This window comes from Parus major, chromosome 5, assembly GCF_001522545.3.
Source record: "Parus major isolate Abel chromosome 5, Parus_major1.1, whole genome shotgun sequence".
Lineage (NCBI taxonomy): Eukaryota > Metazoa > Chordata > Aves > Passeriformes > Paridae > Parus > Parus major.
Window position 1 is genome coordinate 46,925,890 of NC_031774.1, and position 26,037 is coordinate 46,951,926.

The 26,037-nt window shown below is 43.3% G+C and overlaps 2 protein-coding genes across 2 annotated transcripts in view; one reads left to right on the forward strand and one right to left on the reverse strand.

The window, feature by feature from the left end:
- Positions 1–2,302: 2,302 nt before the first annotated feature.
- Positions 2,303–6,392, forward strand: FAM181A (family with sequence similarity 181 member A). The gene has a single exon (XM_019007078.2). The coding sequence runs from the start codon at positions 2,397–2,399 to the stop codon at positions 3,267–3,269; it is 873 nt and encodes a 290-aa protein (XP_018862623.1). The 5' UTR covers positions 2,303–2,396; the 3' UTR covers positions 3,270–6,392.
- Positions 5,617–26,037, reverse strand: part of ASB2 (ankyrin repeat and SOCS box containing 2) — a 33,178-nt gene continuing 12,757 nt past the window's right edge. The window contains exons 4-10 of the mRNA XM_015631707.3: positions 25,641–25,807; positions 24,839–24,994; positions 22,729–22,974; positions 20,300–20,471; positions 14,340–14,901; positions 10,501–10,654; positions 5,617–9,770 (exon numbers count right to left, since the gene is read on the reverse strand). Of these exons, the coding sequence (XP_015487193.1) occupies positions 9,634–9,770; positions 10,501–10,654; positions 14,340–14,901; positions 20,300–20,471; positions 22,729–22,974; positions 24,839–24,994; positions 25,641–25,807 (1,594 nt within the window). The 3' untranslated portion in view covers positions 5,617–9,633. The remainder of the gene's footprint in view (positions 9,771–10,500; positions 10,655–14,339; positions 14,902–20,299; positions 20,472–22,728; positions 22,975–24,838; positions 24,995–25,640; positions 25,808–26,037) is intronic.

Here is a 26,037-nt window from a genome sequence, read left to right on the forward strand (position 1 = left end):
ATGTGGTGTCCCAGGCTGGGTTTGAAAGCTCAAGCACAGGACACAATTTATTCCTGCAAAGAGGGACATGATGCCTTGGAGTGCATCTCTTTGAACAAACTAGACAAAACCTCTCCCTGAAGCCTCAGCTACACAGAAGTGTCTGTGCAGGCCACACAGAAACTAACTAGGAGGAAAGAGGCACACCTGCAAGTGTAACACACCGTGTTACAGCCCACAGTGATGCCAACAGCTCTGCAGCACATTCTCTTGCAGGATGTCCTGACCCCAGGGTCTCCCTAGACCAAAAATACCTCAGCCTGGGCACCGCCATATGTGGCTCAGGCTAGACTGAGAGAAAAGGTGTGAATAGGGATAAGTGCAACAATACAGGGATCCTTAAGAGACATCCCATGGGCCTCTGCCCAGACTTTCATATAATGGCAAAATCTCAGTCTTGGCTTCCTCTGATGAAAATTGGATAAATAGAAATAACATAAAACAACGGTCAGTAAAATAGTTGTAAAATGTGGCTGTTTGCATCCCTCAGTGCTCAGGTCTTTGATGCTTCACTTCAGTAAAGTAGATTTTACTTGCAAAATGTCTTGGACTTCAGTCCCTGCTTTCCCCAGCACACATATGTGTTTGGTTCAGAGCTGGCAGTATCTCCCTGTTGATGGTGCACAGCTCCTGTGTCCCTATCCAGTCTTCCCATGCCCAGGGTACTGGGGACTGGAAAGCAGGAGCAAAGCTTCTTCAGCTGTAGGAGGCAGCGGGTGCTGGCTGGCACACAGGCTGCTGCCAGCTCTGTGTCATCAGTGCACAGGAAGGGCAGCTCTTCTGCTCTCCTTTTCCTCCAGCTCTAGGTTTTACTGTGCTTTTAAGTAATTGTCACCCCTTAGGGACAAGCCTTCGAGAAGGCAGAGGGCTCGCATAACTCTGGATCAATAAAGGAAGCAGCTCAATTAGCATTTCACACGCCTTTTCTTCCCTCTCTTCTTACCTTCCCTGCAGCGGGCATGCTTTCCCCTTAAAGGATTGTCCTGTTTCTGCTCCTTGCCAGCGTTGGCAGGGTGACAGTAGTCGAGTGTGCAAACTTGTGCTATTGTCCCCAGGCCAGGGGGAGTCATGGAGACCCACTAATATGACACAGGAAAATGTTTGCTGATGGCAATTCTATGGGCTTTGTCTAACTCTTTCTCCATCATGACGACTCGATTTAAGTCTCTAACTGTTTGACTACAGATGCAAGAGTACTATCCAACTCCATCCTTTTGTTCGGGTAGTTTGAATGGGTAATTCAGCTTTTGTGTAACTCAATTGAGGGGGCAAACATAAAGACAAGATTCTTGAGCGCTCAAGCTCCCTTTCCATGGATATCTGCACATCTCTTTAGAGATTTGTTCCTTTCCTACCTTTTTCTGACATCATCCTCCCCTTAAAAAAAAAAAAAAAAAAAAAAAAAAAAGCTGTGATGGGGAACGGTTAAAAGTAGGCTAGTCCTGTCCCCATATTATATTGTCCTGTGCCAATGAAGCATGTTTAGTATCAGCCCCCAGACAGCTTTGGAGAATGAAGAGGAAAGGGTGTCTAAACTTTCCCGACTGATCTTCAGCATTTTTGCTTTGGATTGTGTAATTTTTAAATGAAAGGTTTCCATCGGGGTGAAGAGGATAGGGAGAATGGTAGAAATCATGGGGAAATGATTGTATTTATTAGCTGTCTTTCTGCGGCTGTCCCCATGGAGACAATTTGTGATGGCAAAGAATGCAAGGAGGGGAGGCTGATGCCTGATTGGGATGCTTTGTATTTGGCAAAGTGGCTTCTGATTGGCCTGGGAGAGCCCCGAACTCGCTGGAGTCGATATTCATTCAGCTTGCTCAAGTGCTTGCTAAACTACATCCAAACACTGGCGGGCCCTGGCTGCCTCCGCCGAGGTTGGCGGTGTGTAACCTGCCTAACGAGATTAGCGGGGAAGGGGCTCTCTCTCCTCCGCAGCGACGCAGCCGCCAGCACCGGTGAGAAAAGCTGCCGCACGCCGGGTGAGTGTCGGTGCTCGCTCCCAGGGCGGCCACCCCGGCTCCTGTCCACCTGAGCGCTCTCTAACAGGATTAGGAGCTGAGCTGGCCCCCGTGAGCCGCTGCCCGTGCCGGTGTGTGCGGGGGCAGCAGTGCGGGGCGGTAGGCTGCGGGCACAGACAGCAGCTTCCCTGCGAGGAAGCGAGCTGACCAACAACTTGTTTGCTTGGCTGAGAAGTTTGACGTGTCCCCCTACCCTCCCTCCGTTTGCTTAGTGCCGTTTGAACCAAAGCTTCTTGCTCAAAAGTCTGTCTGTCGTGTTTCGCAGGTTTGCCAAGGTTTGTCTGAAGAAGGATTATAAACTTTTCATGGGAAACTCTGCACGGTGCATTCAGTGAGATGGCATCGGACAGCGAGGTAAAAACTCTACTGAACTTCGTTAACCTGGCTTCGAGCGACATCAAAGCGGCTCTGGATAAATCAGCTCCTTGCCGCCGGTCAGTTGACCACAGGAAATATTTGCAGAAGCAGCTCAAGCGGTTTTCTCAGAAGTACTCACGGATCCCACGGTGTCACCACCCCAGCAAACCCCCTGAGTGCGGCTGGCGCAGGGGCGCTGAGGACCGGGCCCGCGGCCCCCTGCCCGAGGCACCCGAGCCCAGCTCCCACGGCGGGGCTGCCGCCGAGAAGGTGATGCAGACAGCCGAGGCAGAGGAGAGCCTCACCGGGGACCGGGTTTTGCAGGAACAAAAGCCCGAGGCTGCCCGACCGGACCAGGTGCCCATGAGGAAGCGACAGCTCCCCGCCTCCTTCTGGGAAGAGCCGCGGCCGGCCCAGAGCCTGACAGCCAGAGCCTTTCCTGCCAGCCCTGAGGGGCTCCAAGCCCCCAGAGACCCTCCTCCCTATGAGGGGAAGAAAAGCAAGAGGAGCCCGGACGCTGCGGGCCCGGAGAGCCCCCCTGACACTGCGCCACATGTCGGGGAGAAGGACCCCGCCGGGCCGCTCTCGGGCCGAGTGGGTGCTTGGACCTGCTGCCCCTTCCCCTGCCCCGGGCCAGGCGTGTTCCAGCCCCCGGGAGCGCTGCCCCCGTCGCCCTTCCCGGGGCTGGGGCTGTGGCGGAAGAGTGCGGCCCCGCTGCCGGCCGAGGTGCCGCACTTCTGCAAGGAGGCCGATGGCCCGGGACAGAAACTCTACAGGCCCATGGTTCTGAAACCCATCCCCACCAAGCCCGCCATCCCCCCACCCATCTTCAATGTTTTTGGCTATCTTTAGCGGGGCGGGTGCCGGAGTCATGCCGAACACGACAGCTCCTGAGGGGGATTTGAAACGCCCGGTCAGCCTTCGGGCATGAGCCGCTGGCAGGGGAAGGAGGCCGGCGATCACACCCTCAGCCTCGTGGGCGGGCTGGAGGGAATAAATAACTGCTGGGAAGGTACTTGGGCTGCGCTCTCCCCTCCGTACATGGGGGCAAATCGGCAATAAACCTTGCCAAGCCGGTGGCATGCAGCATGAGGCGCACCAGGTCTCTTTCATCGATGGGCATTGTCTGAGCCGCGGCGAGCGGGGCTGCGGGCCGTTCATAGCCGCACTTGTAACACCTACGAGACCTCCTCCACGTGGGAACATCTTTTTGGGGCTGCCCTGCGGCAGCAGCAGCGAAATGGAATAAATTAAATGCATTCAAAGAGTTTTTTGTACTTTAAAGTAATTCCAGAGAAGTCAAGATATTCAGGTCATTTCGTTTTGCATGCAAGAGACTGGAAGGACGGTATTTGATATAGAAACCACTTGTGATTGATTTAAACTCGTGTTGTATGTAAATACTGAGAGAATTAAAAGAAAAAAAAATAAGGGAAGAAAGAAGGTAATTTTATTTTGGTGATTCTGCAAGTACACTCTTTAGTTTTGCCCCACTGGTGGGGAGATACGAGGGCTGAAATCTGCCTATTCGGACTGATATAAATCAGAAGTAATTCTTCTGGGGCTAGGATGTTAGCTAGTGCTAAGCTGGTGCAAATGGAAGCAGGATGCATTTCCACATCAGGCATTGACCTGCATCAACATAATAAATGAGGAATTGTATTAGTTTAATACAAAACCATGAGGTATGATGGAAGAAAAAGGAAAGAATGGACTACCTTGATTTCTGGTTGAGAGACATCTTTTATTTTGCCTGATTTTAAGATGATATCACAAGACCTGGCTGTAAATGTCTTGCCTAGTATTTTCCTAATTTTTTTAACAAATTGGCATTGAAAAATTTATTAAGAAGTGTTTTTAAGTTAGGTTTCTCTAAACCCATGGAGAAAGTGGTACTAAGACACAGAACATGAGATATGAGGTGTTTAAGGCTGCAGGTGTTTGTATCTATTTGGTTATACTGGAGTAAATCACTGAAGTCAAGAGCAGTATATTTTGGGAGGAAAGAGGGACAAAGAAAGGACATCCATGACCTCCCAGGGCTTGAACCTGCTGTTGCTGAAGCTAATGGGAACTTCTCCCAGGACTCAATAGAAAGTGGCCTTGATTGGTTTGGTCTCTGACTGGCATAGCTCTCTATGACTCCTGGTATCACTACAAGGGGAAAACCAGAAAACACTTCATTTGAGTGCATTGCAGTCATTAAAAAAAATATCATCTGAAGCAGTTGTAGACTATCATTTTTGTATCTTCTGATGGCCTTGGTATTATATAACCTCTTTGCAACTTTTATTTGGATATGAACTACCACTGGCATTAGGTCAGTTGGTTAGAGCCTGGTGCTAATAATGCCAAGGTTGTGGATTTGATCCCTGTATGCCATTCACTTAAGAAGTGGATTTGATGATCCTTGTGAGTCCCTCCCAACTTAAAATATTCTGTGATTCTACTCCCAGGCTAGAAGTGGTTTACTCTTTCCCCAAACCTTACATATCCCACCAATGTTCACTTTTATGGAAACAATGTCTGTAATGTGTTTGTAGTCCAGGTGAACTGTAGAAATAGAGATGGATTTCATTGCTTTCTCCCTGCAATGGCACTTGATATGTATCAAGCTAGTATGGACTATACATGTAGGAGAGAGAGCAGGAAATGTCTTTGGTAGCACATACCTGTAGCTACATGAAAGGCATGAGGTGCTTAAGAGCTAATCTAGGGGCTAAAGATGTCAGGTTAGCTCTTGATCCAGAACTGAAGATAGGAACATACTTAAATGCCTTTCCCTTTTTTGGAAAAAAATCAATGAGGAAACTCCAGAAGAAGAATAACAGAAACCAGAGCCATTGAAGTTAAAGGTAGGAGAACAAGGGCTTTTAATTTACAGACCTGTAGACAAGGAATTTTTTTACACGGAAATGGGTTTTTTTCCCTCACATAAGTAGCTCTGTGTCCTGCTGTAATCCAGACGCAGCCAGATGCTGAAATCTGTTTCAGTTCTATCAATGCAGAGCCGTCTCCTTGGCATTGGTCTGGATTTGCATCTGGGTGGCCAGACCAGGTCATGGAATGAACTACTGGCATTGCAGTAGTTGCTGTGCTCAAGTGTTGCTCCTTGAGTTCTTTAGAGAAATTTCATAGTGCTGTGGATCACACCAGAATAAGGATTTCTATAAAAATTCAAAATACTTGGCAAAGTGGATAGCCTCTGTATAAATTTTATTTCTGAAGAAATCCAGAGAAAGATGAGAGTTACAACCTGTCTTTTGAATATTTAATTCTTAATTTTATTTTTCCCTTCTTTAAAACTCTTTATTATTTGAATGTATATTGCTGCATATTTTCCATATAGTAGAATAGTGTTTTAAAGTTATGATGAAGGATTGAAACAGTCCATTCTAAATGACCTCAGACTCAAATACTTATGCTCCTACACTCAGATTTAAACTAATATTACTTTTTCAAAATCCTTTGTGACATGGAAGTTCCCCCCCACCCCAGCCCAAGGCAGGCAGTGGCCCTTGCTGGGGCTTTGAACTGAAGCAGCAGTGAAGTAAAACACAAATGAACAGAAGACAATTGTTAAGTATATTCAAAATCCCTGAATGGGGATGTGTGAGACTTTCCAAAAGGTTTGCAAATAATAGCAACTCTGCCTCCTCTCTAGCAATATTTACTGTTCTCTCATCCCTGAGATTAACAACAGAATGATTAATTGTTCAAGCTTGGATTGATTCAAATTTTCCTGGATATTTTTGTGTTTGGCTGGTCAATGGTTGATGTTGCTATTCAGGACAGCTGATAGTCCTTAAGAATATACTTGTTTATTCATACTTTGTTTGAAAGATGGAAACATAACATTTGAGAGCTGCTATTTACTAAAACAGTGCAGATTTAAACTTTAAAAAACACAATAGCTTTTATAAATAATGGGAAGGGAGAGGTAAATGAAAAAAACTTTTATACAAAATGAAATTTTAAAAAAATCAAAAAAGTGCAGAAGAACATCAAGTGAATTGCACATGTTGCAGTAAAAAAAATGTACAGTAACCTGGTCATGAAATATTCCTAGAACATTTCACATAAAGTCATAATCTCTGAAGGAGTCTAACTATCACACTCAGTAAAACAAGCCTCTTTACCTTGAACTAGAATTACTGATCTGCTTATAAAGCCTGGCTTGCCTGCATTCTGGAAGATTTTTCTTTTCACAGTAACTTCTAGGTAGATGCATTAAAGGCACATTGAATTCATGCAGATTCAGTATTGTGCACAAAATAGTATGTCGGTGACTGGAGTGGAGAGGTAGTGAGCTCCATTTCAGTGAAAATAAATGTAAACTGAGTGTGTGAAGGTATGCTTTAAAGATGAAGCAGAAAGGATTAAATAACATTGTAATTACTAGACTCCCCCTCTAACAGACTCTTCTCACCTCAGTTTCTGTGCAGGGCATGCACTTATCCATCCCACAGCTGTGTTATGTTCCCAACAGACCAGTGCTCTCTGCCTCAGTGACTTCTGCTCAGGACAGATCCTTGACAGCAACCAGGACATGGGTCTCCCAATAGAAGTGAAAGTCTCTTGGTTGAAAGAAGAAATGGGCTTTCCTTATTTATCCCATTCAAACACAGTTTCAGGTTCTCCTAGGATATAAAAAGAAATTGCTACTTGCTAGACTTTTGCGGACACAAAAATGTTGGCTCGGGGGAAATTCCCAGTTTGGGACAGTTATGAAATCCCACTTCTGGAGTTATACATGTACTTGGTGATTGTGAACCCTTCTACCCTGTCTACCCTTCTACCTTCTTCAGGGCTGTCACTGCACACCAAACTCGGGAGTGGTCTCCACCAAGCTCCATCTGTATCCATCACCCCCTACAACTCTGCTTTGTTACACTTGCTTGATTTCAAGGACTTTTGATTTCTATCAGTGTGAGACCCAAACCTTTGTTTTTCAGCTCCAGAAAGTGAGAGATGCATGAACTCCATGGTGATTTTCTGTCTCTCCAGGGACTGCTTACCAATACAGGACCTTCACTGGCAGAACTGATAGAGCAATTTCTTGTTCCCCATCCTTTTCTATCCATCCAAAATTTTTCTAACCTGAACCAATTCCCTGTCCGCACTGCAGAAGAGTGTTAGGATAGATCCTAAACTGGTAGTAAAGGAAGTTAATGGATGAAACTTCACCAGTGGAGGAATCTCACCTGAATTTCCAAAGCTTTACAAGATCACTGTTCAGTGTGAATTGAAACTCTGTTGGTTTTTCAATTTTTGCATTTGTAAAGGGAACAGCAATGTAGACATGACAATGACAGAGTTAGCAATCCTGTAAGCAATCCTTTTTCTGCTCACATCCTGTCCCACAAGTGATGAACACATTCCACACAAAGCCATCACAGTCTGTGTGCCCAGACAGATTGTATTACTTGTATTTGTGCAACACACTTTAGTCCTGTGCTCAGGTATAAAACTCCACACAAATAAAACTCAGTGCAGTGTATTTTCCCTACTTAGATTTCTATCATATTCCATAGATGCTATACAAACAAAACCAGATTTTAAGGTCTCTGGTAGGGACTCTCAGCAGACCCCACCAGGCACACTAGGCACAGCTCCTCTGTCACCTAAGGTGAGGATTGTGCTGCTAGCTTAAGATCTGAAAAGATGTAGTTCCAAATTTAGTTTCTTCTATTCTTTCTTAGGTGTCTAGTGGGGAATAAAGCACTCATCAAAGCAGTTCAGCAAGTCACACCTGTCAAGTCATCTGTAGTCACTGCCAATAACTGTTCATGGGCTCCTTGGCCTCCCCAGCTGTGAGGGAATGTGACTTGTTAAAAACTTCAATAAAAGAATTTCACGGACAATTATAGTGGTTCAGCAGATAGATGGTGACTTGTTAAGTTGCCATAAATCAGTTGTGGATCTGAACTGTAAATAGGTGACCTAATTTTCAAAGAAGCTGAGATAATAACTTTCATCAGTGTCAAAGGAAGCTAATAGATACTTCAAACTTCCAAAATCAGAAAATTCAGGGCTAAATTCTGAGATATTTATTCTGCCTCAGTAATATCTGATACTGAATATGATTCCCCTGGTTTAAGTGGAACAACACCTGGTCAAGCAACTTGGCATTGTTTAGGCAGCTGAATAAGGATTTGGAAACCTAATTCTGGGTATTCATTTCCATAAATTTTGCAGTTTGAATTCAATAATTTTGAAATAATTTCTTTTACTTTCAATCATAGTATTGTTACAGCCATAGAGGTCCAAGGAGGTCGGAGAGGCTGGGTTTTGTAGAGATAAGATCTTCTGGGGGAGGAAGAGAATAAGTTGGTTCAGCAGTGTTGCCTCTCTCCTTCACATCACTCTCTGTTCCAGCTCCTCTAGGGCTTTGTTCTGTTCTGACACCAGCTTTATGAAAACATAAACCTACTGTTTACAGTACAGCTACTTCTAATTTACACCAAAAAAAAAGAGCTTAGGGTTGCTTTCAAATCCCCAGTCTAGGAAATTCTCTCAAGCAAAATTTCACTTACTTCCTATTGCAAATAAAATACAAAATTGACTGTATTCACTGTGGGCAAATATAATTCTTCCATCCTCCTTAAATAAACCTTTCCTTGACTTTTAAAGGATTCAGCATTTCTGGATTTTAGTCTATTAAATCTTCTGAGATTTGAAGGTTCAGAAATCAAGTACTCAAAATGAAAGGTACAAAAAAAGAAGTGCTAGCAAGGTGGTGTCAAAATATCTGAGAATTAGCAACCAACACACTTCACATAAATCCAAATAATAGAATAGAAACTACAATATAAATCTCAGTCAGTGAAGGCAATGTGATTGTTTTCCCAAATACATTGATTCTTGACAAGTTCTGAGTTGTGACCACAGCAAGGGTGCTATGCTCCACCACAGTTTCAGGACACTTCTGAATTCCTCACTGATACTTGCTTCAGCACTACTTATTTGTCAGTGTTGGCTCTCATTTCTTCTTCTTCTCAGACTGAGGTCTGAGGTGAATCGTGTTTTCTCTTGAAAAACCTAACAGCAGTCTCCTGTGTTAACTGTCTCCTCCATTTTCTTCTCACTCATGCTTCAAAAGGACATTTCTCTTGGACTAGTCATGGGAGGGTGCTTGACCAAGCCCGCAGCAATTCCTCCCCGGTGTGCAGCTGTGCCACGCCAGGAAGCTGCTGCAAATCCAGTGTGCTTGGGGTCACTGTGAGTAGTCGTGCTGTAAATATCGGATCAGTCTGTCTGGGAGAGGCAGGGTGGCAAGGAGTTTGATGCGGTTTCTTCCAACCAGGCTCCGTACCTTGATGCGGCAAAGATGGGAAAGAGGTCGTGGAGGTTCTGAAAGATAGGTGGGTCAGAAACATGAGCAGAATAGATTTTAACTTGAGGGACTTGAGCTCAGCTTGGGCAGGAGGAAAACGGGAGAAGGAAGAATAAAAAAGGGGTTTTTTTTTTCAGTAATGAAGGGATAATATGTCTGGGATTGGAATAGAACATCTATTCTGAGGCATGACATGGGGAAGGATGTGGGGCTGGAGGATGGGGTGCTGTACCCATCTCAGCCATAACCCATCTCAGGGCTTTCTAGGAGGATTTTAACAAGCCACTTCAAAGTGTTCAGCCTTCCCACTGAAAATAATACAATAGATACCAAATTTATCTTGGTGCCAGAAAACTGATTCTGGTCTATGAAAGACTTTTTCCTGAGGAAATGGATATTAGGAGAGTGGAATATTCATGACGGTTTTAAAGGCCACTGGTGCCTGCAAGGCTGCTGTGGAGATGGCTGTGCTGCCTACCTGTCCTGATCTGACAGAAACCCAGCTACATCCAAATGGGCCCTTCTGCACTGCTATGCTCATTCCCAGTGGGTCAGATAAATGGCTGGTGTGCACTTCACACCACAGGGCCAGTGACACCCCAGAAATTTCTGACCCTCATACCTGGCCAGCCACAGCAGGGAAATCCTTTCAAGTTTATGGGATGAATACTAAGAGGAGATGGTGACTGAGGTTTTGAGTCCAACAGCGGGACTATTTGTGCCATATTCTTTTCTGGGAGAGCATACCTGCTTTTTCTTTAATGACAGCCCAGTCCTCATAGCTGTCAATATGCTCCTTGAGCCGGGAACAGAGCTGCACATTACCCACATAATCCAGAAGAACGTCGATGATCGGCCCAGCCCAGCGACTTATCTCTGGAGTAGACACCATTTCACAAAACTTCAAGGAAAAACAGATTGACTGCAATCAGTGGGACATAAATGCACTTGTGGAAACAGCAATTGCAATAGCCCTGACAGCTCTGGTGGTACCCTCTCTTCTACCAGCTGTGAGGGCAGTTGCCACTTTCCTTTCAGAAAACTTCAACTGAAGCCTGTTCTTTTCCAGCTGAGGGCAGAACCTCTCTTTGCAGTCGCTTTGACACAAATCCCTGGTAAAGTCCTAGCTCTGGAGCATGGAATAATGCTGAATTGTTTACAAGTCCTAGGATCCTACTTTCACAGAAATGCAAGGGGAGAGAAACTTTGCCCCAAGCTAGTCAGGGGCTGCTGAAAGATCCCTGCAGTCTAGGGCTTTGTGACCTAGAATGCTGGGTCCTTCCCCTTCTTGGGCGGAGTTTTGAGAGGCAAAAAGGAATCTTAGGGAAAGAGGGAGACTCAGAAGAATGCAGCACCTCCTGCTTCTTGTGAACCTGCTAGTATCTGCAGCTTTGGGGGAGCAAACATCTTACTAGAAACAAGTCTGGAGAAATCTCTGCTCAGATGAATTCCAGGCCATTTTACTCATTCATGTGAGAACTATCCTGGCCCTAATAGAGGGGCGCCTTCCGTCCTCAGTCCTAGATGATGCAAATTTTCTGCTGTCTCCAGTGTAAGCTGCAGAGTACCCAAATCCATTGCATGGAGGGCTTCTTGTGAAGATAGTGAAGAATAGACTTAAGGACCTGGCTTTAAGCTGACTAATTAAAAAAAAAAAATCTGCCCACTTTAACATAAATATGTATATTATACCAGTCAGTTTCATTTGTCTCTTTTAGGGTTCTGCATATGATAAAGATATCTGTGGATGTAATCTGCATGCAAGCAGTCAGGAAATTTAACATGAATTAAATCATGCTGAGTGAGTAAGAACTCAGGCACATGGCTGAACCCTATCGAATGATGGTGGCTGAAGCACCATCCATCAGCTTAGTCACTCAGACTGTCTGCAAACACCTTCTAAGCCTGTGGGCTTAGAAAACAGGAAAGAAAATGTGCCATCTTAAAGCTCTCTCAGTTTAAATTCCTGTAACTAGATAAAATTTGATTATTCATGAGTACTAACTCAACTCCTAATCATTGTGCTCTTGTGTGAACACTCTTATTCAGAAGTAAAATTATATTAGTTCACCTAGTAAAATAGAGCAGTGGAAAATAAGGTTATTTTCTTCAAGGTGAGAGTATTCACAGAGGTGTTCACTACACTTCTGACTCTTATTTTTCACTGAACATCACCATGTAATGTTTCCTAGGACAACTGGAGACAGTAATGTCAGAAGGATGGTGGTGGACAGCCCACAGTTTCCTACCTGGGCTGCTTATAGGAAGTGCAGTTTTGTATGTCTGGCTGTCACTCCCCAGTGCGTGTGTCACTGCCATGCACTCGCCCGTGGGCAGCACAGACTGGGCACCAGTTCTACCACCTCCTTGCAGTTGAAATGAACAGTGTAGGGCCATAAACACTGGATCTTGCTCTCTTCTCTCTGCCAGAGATCATGCCTGCCTTTTTCTCTCCCTGTTCACAAGCTCAGCTTACAAAAACCTCTTCTGGAATAAACATCTTTCAAAACACATTGCAGGAAAAGAAGGAAAATAAAGAAAAATGATGCAACTTGCAAGACCAGGCAGTGGGATTGACTCAGGGACAAGGTGGCTCTGAGCCTGTGCTCTCGGCAGAAACCCGAATGCCCTCTCGTGGCAGTACGGTACTGCTGTCCATCCCCACCTTCCTGGGATCAACAGCAGTTCTGGAAACAGGAAGGGAGTCAGCAACCATTTTTCTGTGTTCACTTTCTCCAGGACACACTAATTTAGTAGCATCAGTGATGATTTATATTTGTGCATTTTCCAAATCCAGTTACAGTAGTTTGTAGCCTTTATAGAGACCAGTAATTCAGATTTATTATCCTTACGTGATCTTACGGAAGAATATAGAAAAAAAACATCCTTTGTGTGGAGAAGGCTGTAGTTTCATAAGGTCCTCCGTATTTCAGAATATAAACCATAACTACATGTCATGAAGCTACCACACAAGCCTCACTTTTATTAGCCAAAATCCTAGCAGTAAAAGCAAATAAAAAACAATATTAGAGGGAAGGGATTACTTTTTTTTTTTTTCCTGTGCACATCTGTCCTTACTGCTTTCTCTCTGGGCACAGATAAAATTTCATAGAGTTTTTTCTATCTCTGCCTCATGTGATGTGACCTTTGAGGCAATACCTCTTTGCTAGTGACCTGATATCTTCTTAGGCAATAATTCCAGGTGAGATCCAGAAGGAACTGGTTTTGAGTGGCCAGGATACCGTAGAGGGCCACAGATAAACCCTCTCTATTTGTCTTGGAATTCCATCTCTTTACTCACTCAGTATGCTACCATATCACAGATCAAGAACTAGAGATGATATAGTTTATAAATTTTTCTTTGACAAAAAATACGGTATCCTGAAGAGTTTTGTTGTGACAAAGACTCTTGAAGATAAAGCCCTGTTTAGGATAAGAAATTATTGTAATGAACTCTTAAAATTCTCTCTATAAGATTTTAATTTTGCTTGGTTTTTTTTCCCCAGATATGTTACTGCAGAGTAAAGTCTTTTGGAAGACAGGACTGATAAAAAGGTCAGTATTTCCTTGGATTTTTTTATTTTTTCTTTTTTTCTTTCCACCACCAAAGAACATATATTGGTAACTATACCTTTGGGATCCCTCAAACCTGCACTTAAACTAGATAGAAGCTGATTGATTTCTTTCCCAATTCTTTGCAAAATAGAAAAACTTCCATGTTGAGATTTCATTTCTGTGTAGTGTATTGAAAGATGGCATAATTTGAGTGGAGCATTAGGTTTTGAGATACATTGGAAGGAGAGAACATACAGAAATTAGAAAAGAAGTATAATCTGAGATTCTGCAAAGTCCTTTAAGGGACTGAGAGTCTCATTTTAGCCCAGCGGAAGCTAAGCCCAGCTGCATTTTAGAAAGGACTGCAAAGATACATGTATAAAGTGTAGATATCTAAAGCCTTGTAAGTGGCTTTGAAAATACGAAATCATGGACCTAAATCTCCTAATCTCTTGTGAAAACTTCAAATATAACTCAGTCACACAGCTAATGTAATAATTTATGCTCTCTCTCCATGACTACTTTTCCAGTAGATGCAGAAGTTGCAGTTGCTCACATTCAATAGTTTGCCCTCACAGAGTGAAGCACTAGACTGTTTTCATGTAACCAGTAGCTAACCTTCTGTATCAGACAAAACAAATCCTACAGGGCAAGTTAAAAAAGGTTTCTACCTCCCATATTCTATTATCCGTATGTTTGTCAGGAAAACATGCCTCAGTCCTGGCACCTCAGGTCCAGAGGAAAAGAGCATTGTAGAACTGTTGGTAAGACTGTCAAGATGGCTACAATTCACTGTAAATTCAAGCTATGTCCACAGTGCCTGTTGCCTACCTTCCTGCAATCATTGAACACCAACTTGGAATGTTTGAAGACTCATATTGAAACTTTTTTTTTTTTTTTCCCCTGTAAATAAAGTAGGGATCATGGCATTTTATTTCACAAAAAAGTTGGAAGAAAAAATACATTAATGTCAAAACCCAGTGGTAGGACATGTCCTCAGAAGTCCTGTAGGTAGACTAGGCTGTGCTTACCTGTACTACAGTTGGCTCTCTGGTCACCTGAGGATCATTAAGTCTTTCCCGCCTGTAATTCAATGCAGGGTGTGGGCCATTTCCGTACTGACACTCAAAACAGGAACCTGCATCACAGCCCAGATCCAGGAGATACTTCAGCACAGAAAGGTACTTCATTGAAAACATGATGGTAGCTGGAAATGTGGTGGGATGACTTGATATATAGGCATCAATGTTTGCCCCATGGTCAAGAAGGAGTTTCATGGTCTTCAGGCAGCCATGGCGGATGGAGATGAGTAATGGGTTAATGAGGTCAACATTGGGGTTGGCTCCAGCTTGCAGCAGCAGCTCTGTGGCGTAGATATTATTGTTAAAAACAGCAAAATAGAGTGGGGTGGTGCGTCTGTCCTCATAAAGGCAGGACCGTTCATCAGAGAGGGCAGTGTTGACCTCGTAGCCAGCGTCTATCAGCTCTTCCAAGATATCGTCATTGTTGCGTTCGGCCGCTAAGTGCAGGGGGCTGATGCCACTACGCTTGACACGGGTGCGGCTGGTGACAGGGATCAGCATGGAGACAATCCTGCCAGGAGGAGACTCAGTGAGCAGCAGTGAACTCCAGGGGATCTACAGCACTACAGCACGTCATAGCTTTATGATTGTACTCGTAAGGCAGAGCCTGCTAACTTGGACACAGGAGCAGCTCATAGGAACCAGAGTGCAAACCTCAAACCTGTCAGCAACTCCCTTTGCACCTACCTTGCCAAAAATGTGAGTTGTGTCACCTTCCCCTTTCATGGAGGAACACATTTTTTTGAGATTATCACCCAGTTTCTGTAACATAATGGCAGCTGCAGGGGCAGTTAGAGTGGAAGAGACGACATGCTGGCACTCACCCACCCTGTTGTTATTTCTCTTAGGTTCCAAAGCCCGAAGGGCAACAACCAGCCAGGAACCTTCATCATCATGCTGTGGGTAGGACTGGAGGAAGAGGTGCACAACCTCCAGCCTGAGGTGCCAGCAGAGAGAATTCATCTCCCCTTCACAGGGTTTGCTTTACTGCTCAGCAGAGAAGGGTGCCAACACAAAGTGCTGGCAGGTCTTGTGGGTCACAGCCACAGTAACGGGCTTGACACCAGTCAGGGGGTGAAAGCCCATGTCTACAAGTCTGAGCTAGGATGAACTACAGATTTGGTTCCCAAGCTTTCCCTATTAGATTTTACAATTCACTTATTACCCTGCATGGATCCCTATCCTGTAGGCCTTCACTGTGTGGCTTTTGACTACAGCAAATTCATGGGGCTATCAATGTCCTTCCCAAATCATGGGGAGCAAAAATGACAATTAGTAAAAGGGAGAAAAAGAAGTAAAATATTTTTCAGGCTGGTTTCCGTGTTTCAGCTGAGGGAGAAAAAATGTGCAGCCAAGTCCTAAATCCCAGTAGTGAGGGGTTGCTATTGGAAAGCGTGATGTGGCCTTAAACACAACAACATAAATAAAGCTGATCTAATATGTAATATGAATTTCAAATATATGATGCACAGAAGCCCTGCAGTCACAAATCCATGATCATTTTTTCATCTGCACAGGTGTCAGTGGAGCTGCATGACCAACCTTAAGGGTTAGACCTTCATTTCCTGCTCATAAAGAGGGGTGATATAGCCAAGGCCCTAGGCTGATTCTGTAGATATGGACAAGTCACCTCAAGCTACTTTCAGAAAGAGCCTGGGGATCATCCAACCTGAGTCTGCCTGCTGTGCCAGGAGCTGCCCAGACTTCCTTTGTAGTATCTGTGTAGAGGGGGGATATCTTGAATAGGAACTCGTGTGAGCTGGGAGGCCAAGCACACCCTCTCTGCCTCTTTTCCTCCCATGAAGACTGCTTTACCTAGCAGTCAACAGCCCTGGTGGCACACTAACATGCAAAACTCAGTTTCCTACCATGTAGTGTGTCTCCTTTAAAATGCTGCATATCTTCAGCTTGACTGCAATGGCTGGGCCCAACACTGGGCCCTCAAACATATATTTACATAATGAACTAAGCCAGTAAAACCTTTGTCTGTGATGATCTTGTGATCCTGTGAAAGATCCAACACTCCCAGGAGCTGAAATTAGAGTTGAAAATGGATAGCATTTTACAGGATTATGTTCCTATTTACATGATGGACTGTTGATGTCTCCAAGTTACTTCTACAGCTAATTTTTAAACAAAAAGGCTTTTTAAATTATGTAAATATCTTGGGAAATTAAGCACTTTTTTTTTCTCCAAGCGGTCACACTAATTTTCTAGCCCTGTGACACTTGCCAGGGAGCAGGAGGTTTGGGTGCTGGTGAGCTGGCAGCTTCCCACCCTCAGCAAATGTTCTGTAAGAGCCTAATAACAAAAAGGGCACAGAGCACTGTGAGGACACAACGCCAAGTACCAGCATTACTCATCCCATGATCAAATGTTTTGAAGATTTAAGGGTCTGTTTTGTTCTTTCCCTCCAGCATATGTGCTTCAGCCAGCTCTTCACATCTGAGTTAAAGAGGCACTGCATCATTTCTGTCTGCAAGGGGAACCTGAACCTCGCTGCACGGGTGCCAGGCTGAGGCTCTGCATCCCAATGCTGCAGTGTCCTGGAGCACAGTACCTACAGTCCCTGTACCCCACATTTATTTTGGTATGACAAGCAGGAAGCATCAAGTTTTCATCGGTTTAACTGTGTATCTTGAACCTGTGTCTCTTTCTCACCCTGCAAAGTGGGTCAAGTCAGTAATATGGTGCCTCTGGAGCATTTCCTGTTTCTCTAGAGGGAGAATGCAACTCAAGGCAGCCAAGGCCAGAGAAGTCAGACCACATCCCATGTCTGTCACAGGGATGAGCTTTGTTGCCGCCCATTTGTTTGGTTTTATTAAGTTCAGAGGTGGTTTACCCCAGTTGCTCCCCTGTCATAAAGAATGGTTCGTCCCCAGTTGCCCATCATTGTAAACCCTTCCCATTTTTCCAGATTGTTCCCCATCCATCACCCCAATCCTGCCCCTAAGCCCCATCAATCTATGTGAACCCCACCTTTTGTTCCAGTACTTTCCTTGCCTATCATCCCTTCCTCGACGCCCCATTGATTGTACAGTTGCTTTCCCTCCCCCGGGTCCTTACCATTGGTCCTGCATATTGTAATCCCCCCCCAGAATCCTCCGTTGCTGTTGTCCCATTGGTCACCATATGAGCCGCCCACAGTCCTTAAAACCTGGTGCGCGAGGGTGCCCGGTCTCTCGGCTCAGACCTCTCCCCTGTGATCCCAGCCCCGCACCTGTTGGAATAAACTTGTTCCTGGGAAATCGGGAGAGCCTGAGCACTCTTTCTCCCTTCGCCACAACCCGTGTCGCCCTGTGAGCCCAAACGCCAGAGCGCAGAGGAGCTCCGCAGGTTCCAGGTTGAGCCTCGCAGTGCTTGCCTGGTTCCCCACTCCTGCCGCTGACATCGGCCACAGCTGGCCGAGGCAAAAAGGGCCGAGCGGGCAGCGACAGAGCTTCATGTAGAGTTTTTAACTAGTGCCAAGATTACGCTAATCCCTGACACTTGCTTCTGTGTTTTCTATTTGTTAGAGGTTATATGGAGGAGGAGGCAGAGCATCCTTAGTGTGGGCATGCCAGGAGTTTACTGATTTGTGCTCACTTAGTAAATCTGCCCATGCTTCACAGTCTTCCCTTCTCAACATCTCAGTTCTAAGGGGGAAAGAGTTAAATGATTGCTTGTGACTGTATTACAGCTTATGAGATGACCTTTATGAATTTCAGGTCAGTATTGACAAGGTGTCATTTAAAATAAACAAACACCAAGCAACAAGAGTTGACAGTTGAGCCCTGGGACCACATTCTTGGCTTTTTGATGGTAGGGAGCCTTCGTGCTCTGGCAAAAAAGTTGAAATGTGGAATTCCTGCAGAATTACGTATTAAATCTGCAGGAATACAGAGGTCACCATGAAGGGTGTTATTTTACTAAATACCAGAGGAATTAAGAATGATCAGCCAAATAGGCTAAAGTTTTGTCATTTAGATAAATATTTATAAGAGAATGTATTTTTCTTTTGTCTTTCTTTTCTACTTTGTTTGCAGCAGTTGTGCACAAAATTTGTGCTCAGTCTTTTACAAGTGAAGGAATGCAGAGTTTTAACTAAATTCTGGTCTCCTTTGTGCTGCTGGTTGTTGGGAATAATAGACACAAGCCCTGAATCAGACCCTTGCTTTCATAACCCACGGGTGAACTCAGGTTGTGGAGTTTCCATGTAAATTTATTCTCAGGTCAGAATGTGAGACTACTGAGGGGAGGGAACGATTCAGAGACCTGGCCCATAATCTATAAACAAATTGGATTCAGATCAACTTACTGTACTTTCAAATAAACTTTTTAGAAAGTGAACAACTCAAGCTGAATTCTGTCTCTCACACAAGAAAATTACTTTATAACTCAAACCCTGGAGAAGATTTTGAATCATACTTATGTTAGTAAATACAGGGTATGGATGCACGTGATGTAAGTGTATAAACCCATGTATGTTACATTAGTTGACACTGCCCTCTAGAATACACAGCTTGCACAAGGAACCAGGCCTACTCCAACTACAGAAGATTAATATCCTCAGGTCTATCAAAGTGACTTGAGAAGCTTAACTGACTTTCCCAAGCAAATCTAAATGCTAGAATGAAAAACATTATGGGAAGGTGTAGTGAAGTTAAAAGCTTTTGTTCCTCAGATACTGTGAAATATGCAGGAATCCACTTGAGCAGTTCAATGCAAAGATAGCTGTCCTGTCCAGAAACAGTCACTGCAGCTGGACTCTCATTTCCCTGTTGCAGAAATGTTTTGGTAGAAACTGTGATAGTCAGAAGAGTCCTCTAGAGTCATCAAGGGGGTCTGTTACTGCAATGAAAAATTAGCTGTGGGTCACTCACTCTTCCAGCAGTGAGGGATTGAAAGCAGGAACTAAAACTTGTTTTAGGATCAGAAGTAAATGCTATGGAGTTCAGGCTCAGAAGCATGCTGCAATGTTCCAGGTTATTACTCACATGACAGTGCAACATCCCATCCCCAGACAGCATCTTCTAAATTGATATTCTTTGTCACAGACTATAGTTTGTCACTTTCCTAGAAAAATCTCTGTTTCAGAGGACTGGTAATTCTATCTGATTTCTGCTTATTTTTTCCACTACTTTTCCCCCTGTTTAAAAAATATGCTCAGCTCTATCTCAAACACATTTAATGTCAGAAGGAAAGCAGTGGGTCTTTTTATGAATTTGTCTGTTACAATTAGGAGTTATTTAATCACTCACTACTAAAATATATTTTCCAGACCATGAGAAATTCTTGTCCTTCTTTTCTGAAGCCTTTACAATTTCCTGAAAGGTTTCTGAGAGGAAGGATATCAGAACTGAACACCATATTCTAGCGACAATCTCACTAATGCCCTAGAGATTCACTTAACCACTTCTTGCTGTCAGGAACTGAATTATTGTTATGAAAACCTGAGCACACCAGAGACAAATCCATCATCCTCTGCTTTTGCAGAAGAATCACAGCAGGCCTAAACCAGGACATTCATGCAGGAAAATGATTGCAAACCATGCTGGAAAAGCTATTAGGGATTAATACTCCCCACCAATACTTTTTCTGTTATATTTCAAGAATATTTTGAGGACTTCAGTTTAATCCACTTCCAAGATACATTATATTATTTAGCTGTAATAAGTGATGTCTTGTTAAAATAAAATGAATCTTTCACCCCACATTCCTGCTCACCCCATCCCATCCCAACCTCTAAACACACTCTCCAGTGTACAGTTTCTAGCCTGAGCTCTGCATGCAGAAAGCCCACCTCTCAGCTGGTATCTGCCCTGCTCACATTTGCTCAGAATGAGTTCTGGGACATTACATTCTCTTTTTGCAAGGACTTTGGATCCTTTTCAAAAAAAAATAACACCATAAAACTAACAAAAACTTACTCGCAAATCCCTTTTTTGGCTGCTATGTGAAGAGGTAACAGGCCATCCTTATTGGCTTTGTTAGCATCTGCTCCTTGGGACAAAAGAAACTCCACAATAGGAATATGTCCATTTTTGCAGGCTTCATAAAGAGCAGAGGCGTTATCACTGGCTTGTGTATTTATATCAGCACCTAGGAAGGAAGAAAACCTTTTAGCACCCAAAGGTTAAAATGAGATGTAGGAGCATACTTTGAATGAACACTTATATTTCCATGACTGGAGCTATGAAATGTGCTGGATGGAGATGTGAACACTGACATATCAAAGGTGGCACAGTCATATATCATATATCATATCAGCCTTATATCATAGATTTACATTGGTTTATAATATGATGGGAATTTTATGAGGGGCAGTTTATCATGGGTGGCAACTATTAGGTCCCAATCATGAGTCCAGGCTGCATTCAGCTGTAGCTCAAAGGTAAAAAAAAAAATTCAATGGGCTGTTCTTTATATGGCATGATCTTTCCTTCAAACACACTAATTTTTATGTGTTTACACTATGTATAGATACTATTCCTGAGCAGGAGTTTGGACTAGATTATCCCAATAGGTGCTCTCTAAAATTCTATGGATATCTATGCTATATATTTATTTAAATTTATCATTTATACTCTATATAGTCACACTGTAATTATTATAAATACACATTTATAGTATTTATACTCCAATTTGATTTGAATATGTATCCAGGATAAAAGAATACTGTTAAAAATGACATCTGCATGGTGCTGATCAACAATTCTAAACAGGTTTTATTTGGGAGTGCCTTAATCAATGAATATTGCATTTCAAAACTTAGCACCTGAGGCCATATCTCTTCACTTCATGAGGGTTGGAGTTAGGCTTCATATGTTAAGTTCTTCTATAAAAATTAGATAAATATTATCAATGAGCTACTGGATTATATGGGAATTTCTTTCTTGAGCTCTAATGTATGCTTTGTTTAATAAATAACATGCAAGTATTAACTAAGACAATGCTTTTTTGCCATAAACAATATGGAATCTAGCTTTTTCTGTTGTAGATATTTAAGACCTTTAAGCCTGGGTTTTGGCTGTCATATGCTGTACCATGGTGCTCTCAGGAAGGCTGCTCTATGTGTATCCTAAATGGGAATGACAGTTCACTGGAGTTTTGCTTATAAACTCCAATAAAGAAACCAATCAGTCTTCTGTTTGATCATGAAAACTCTCTGCCAATGAGGACATTTCCTTGGGCTCTCACCCTAAGCTGAAACATCTGTGTTGTGTTTGGCCCTTTGAAGATGTTGTAGCTAGAAACATCAGGACAATTACAGTGACAAAAACATAACACAGGACTATGTTCCTAATGAGAAAGAAACCCTCTTCATTATGAAAATTGCTCATCATAAACAAATGAATGATATCATTCCTGGGATGCTCAGAAGAGCTTTTCAGGGCTTGAAATAATTGGACAGTTTTATTGGCGTTTTGTGCATTTTTCTCAAAATTGAACTTTAAGGAAATCTTAATATCTATCTAATTTGAAACACAAATCACATCCTGGCTTGGTTTCTTAAGTCATAGGCAGCATGGTGGACTAACTGGTTACACAAAACTCTCTTGACAAGACTAGCTGGGCAGCAGAACAAATTTTTTTGTTTCCCAACTCTCATATCTTTCTTAATCTTTCTAATTTTTTCGAAAGTTTTTCTTATCTTCATCACTGGTAAGCTCTTGTTTTGCAAGTGCAGGACCCAAGTCTTATTGAAGATATTAGTCCATTGTGAAAATAAAGTATGCCTCAGTGAAGTGTATTGTGCTTATTGTAAAACTGTTTTAAATGAGTGGAGCAATAAAAGATAGTTTTAGTGTAAATGAGATTCAAATTCACTATGTTTATATGTTTGAACACTTCCACATAGGGACAGTGAATCTGCTTCTATTTGATATAAACCCATAAACTCTACAGTAGTGCTTTATCTATTTTCAGAGGATACATTACGAGGACAGCTAACCTTGTTCATCACTGCACATTCTTGAGCAGATGGGGTAGGCTGAAGTTCAACTTCTGCTGTCAATTACCACCTACAGCTGTCTTTTATGACTGACTGGATTTTAGGCTACATGTGTGCAGCAGTATGGATTTAGAAAGCTGTAAGGAAATGCAGTCAGACAGCACCACATTACTTCCCAGAGCAGGTGACCTTGAATGAATGCTGGAGAAGCACGTGTTTCTAGACCATGTATTTCATGCTCTGTGAAAGACCCTACCCAGTCCCATCATCAGGAGCAACAGTGTTTTAGTGTCCCTGCAGGCTAGGCCTTTCCTCCAGAGGCAGAAAAAATGAGCCAGGGAGAATTACTGGGAAACTCTGAATTATTAATTATTAAATGAATAGATGCATGTAAGCTGTACTCACCGCATCTTGCAAGGTATCTCAAAGCTTCCAGCTGCCCACTCTCAGCTGCCACAAATAAAGAAGTGATCCCATAGGCATTTGCAGACTCAATCTTGGCACCTCCTTTCACAAGGATATCAATGATCTCCAGGTCATTTCGGGAGACAGCCTCATGGAGAGCAGTCCAGCCTCGGTTGCAGCGATGGTTGGTATCTGCATTGTACTGCACCAGGAGCCTTGCAGCCTCTGCATTCTTGCGCTCACAAGCTGTTTTAGAAAAAAGGGAAGAGGCTAGGACAGGCTTTTGAAAGTATTCTGGGTGTTTGGTATCCATTTCAGGTAGCCCAAGGCAATATAATGTAAGTAGGCCATAGTAAGACCAAAGACCCATTCAAGCCTGTATGAGAGCAAAGGTTGCTGCCAAGTGATTGTGCCAAGTCTGCTACTGGGGGGAATCTGGCCCAGCACATTTGTACCAACAGGAAACCAAAGGGACACAGTGAGGTGATAAGGTGCACGAAGTAATTTATGAAGAACAAATATGTTACAGAAATCACATGACCTGAACCCTTTCTTTCCAAATTCTGTGCTGACTCCTTATCTTATTGCCATGGACTGCAGATAAAGATCCATGTAGAGAAGAAAATAAAAAAGCTCATCAACAGTTGTGTATCTCAGTAGCACTTTCTCAATTTATAGTTCGATTTATAGCTCAGGACCATCCTGAGCTAAAGATAGTTTCTTAATAATTAATAGCATTTTGTTGATTTTTATTCTTCCAATTTGTCCCATAGCTTTTTGAATCCCAAATCATGAGGCTTCCCATGCACCTTAATGGTGGGACTCTAACCTAGAAGTACATAGGATGAGCAGCTACATTGAAAAACCCCAATCAGCATTTGTTGTGCAATGTACAGAAGAGAAGCACATTTCATAACAATTAGTTTTTTCTTTGAAATAATAGTGTATTTTTCTCACAGAGGTCCCACTGATCCTTCCTTTGCAATAGCTCCATGGTGCTCTCCCCCATAAACAGGTGTCATTTGTATACTGAAACCAACTGTGTAATTAGACATTTCTGTAATTATCGATCCATAGCTCTGCAGAGTTTAATTTGCTTACATATGAGGGATGACTATTTTGTTATGACAGTTTTTTAAACTCTTGTTTGCTGTTCTTGTCATTGTAGGATAGCGTAGAAGATACTGCATCAAGGATAATCCATTCTTACTAACTTCTTCTCTGTCTAAAGGGTGTTTTCATATCATTGTTGTTGTGATTGTTATTACTATGACCTCTACTACTGCTACTACTACTACTGCTACTGTTGCTACTACTGCTACCACTACTGTGTGTTTAATGCACAGCTGAACAGCTTTTCCCTGGTCAACTAAAAGCCAGAATTTTAGAACAATAGCATTTTAAATGTAGCTCTAATGGTAGGCATCCAAATTTGGAGGCAAGATTGTTGTTTTAACCTGTAATATATGTTTTTAATATTTTAGAGTTCTAAAAACTCATGGCAGGAGCAAAGGACATGAAGGTGTGAGAAGTCTCCTGTGAATGTTTGTGATATCATGGATATATTGCTAGTCTGCTAAAAGAAAAAAGTGTTCTCTCCAACCAGCAGCAAAATAATATGTCTGCGTTAAATACTTTATCTACCTCACTGAACTGTTTTTAATTTGAAGACTGTCCCATAGCACACAGCCTGGCCTGACCCACACAGTATATGAGTCACTGGCATGTCTACAGTTACTGTACTTGCCCATCCAACAGCTGTTTAGGTCCTCCCGTTTAGCAAAGCATATGTAGTCCTTCAGTACCCAGCTTTCTGTAAGTCTGGGGCATTGTGCAGACAGCCTGTGCTTAGGGCCCCAGTGAGAATCTCACCCCTCACCCTCAGCACCTCATCACAGCCTGCACCCTGCAGGACAGCTGCTATTCCTATCTCTGTTCATGAGATAAAAGGTCATGGCATGGCAGGTGAGGCATAGGAGATGGAGGACTACCACAGGGAAGGAGAAAACAAGAGCTAATCACTGCCCTTCAGCCCCTCATCAAGTGGTCCTGCAGTTCTGCCTTGGTGGTGCCAGAAGAGCTCAGCATCCCTGGAAAAGCAGCTACTCACCTTTGTAGAGTGGTGTTTCTCTGGCCTTGTTGGAGATGTCGGGCTCAGCCCCAGCCTGCAGCAGGGTGAGCAGGCAGTCCAGGTTGCCCCGGCTGGTGGCCAGGTAGAGAGCTGTCTCCTCATTGAGGGTGCGCTGGTCGATGGTGCCTGGGTACGCTGTGAAGGAATGGTGAGCCCAAAGTCATTGTGGCATGTAGTGCACAACTATCTGCAGCACCACCACCCTTCTAAATCCTTGGGGGTTTAAGTTTTTATTGTTTATTCATTTCCATAAGCAATGTAAATTAGGAATATACCATAATGTTACTGTAACTCAGGTTGACTATGGAAACCTGTCTTCAGTTTAGATTAAAATGTTCAGCTTTGGCCACTAGTGATGCAGAAAGTTGTTGAGTAACTGTTCTTCAGCCGCAGTTTGAAAACAAGCTACAGCAATTAACTTCAAGCACCAGCAAAGAGATGCTGGGTTGGATCTCCCCCCAGGGGAAACTGTGGTTATTCCTGTCAGCTTGCAGCAGCCAAGCAGCTCATAGCAGGAGAGAGCTCAGCTTCAAGGCCTGAGCATGAGAATCCCAGGGCTTGGCAGAATCTATCCTGTATCACTTTCTCCCAAATATCCTAGCTTTTAGAGGCTTCAGTCTGGAAACCTACTTTCCAAGAGAAGGTGGAATTAATATACAGGCAGGGAAATTGGAAAGAAACTTCATACACAGCCCCAGGCTAGGACCGAAATACTGCTAATTTGGCCTTTTAGCTTATCCATGTTCTTTTTCCTTTTGTAATTAGTTATAACTTCACTGACCTTTTTGCAACAGGCTGAGGCAGCCCACTTGGCCATAGTATGCAGCTTCGTGGAGGGGTATCCAGCCATCCTTATTAGGTACAGAAAGGTTTTTTCCTGATTTCATCATGTTGCATACTGCTTTTTCATCTCCATCCCTGATTGCTGCCACTACAGGGTCAATTTCTCTTTAAAACAAGATTAAAACTTGGTTATTGCTTCCTTCATTGCTGAGAAGCTTTCTGCAGCAACATCACTGTTATATTTTCCCAAAATAGTGAACCCTGCAGCCTATATAGCATGTAATTGTACAGTGAGACACCACAGGGCCTGTAAAGATAAAATTTGTCTTCTCTAATCTTGTCACTGCCAGCAGATCAGAGGAATCACTGTCTGGAGCTACTGATCACTCTCCTCA

Bases quoted from the DNA above. Each gene is read 5' to 3' on its own strand.
- FAM181A (XM_019007078.2), top strand. From the start codon at position 2,397: ATGGCATCGGACAGCGAGGTAAAAACTCTACTGAACTTCGTTAACCTG.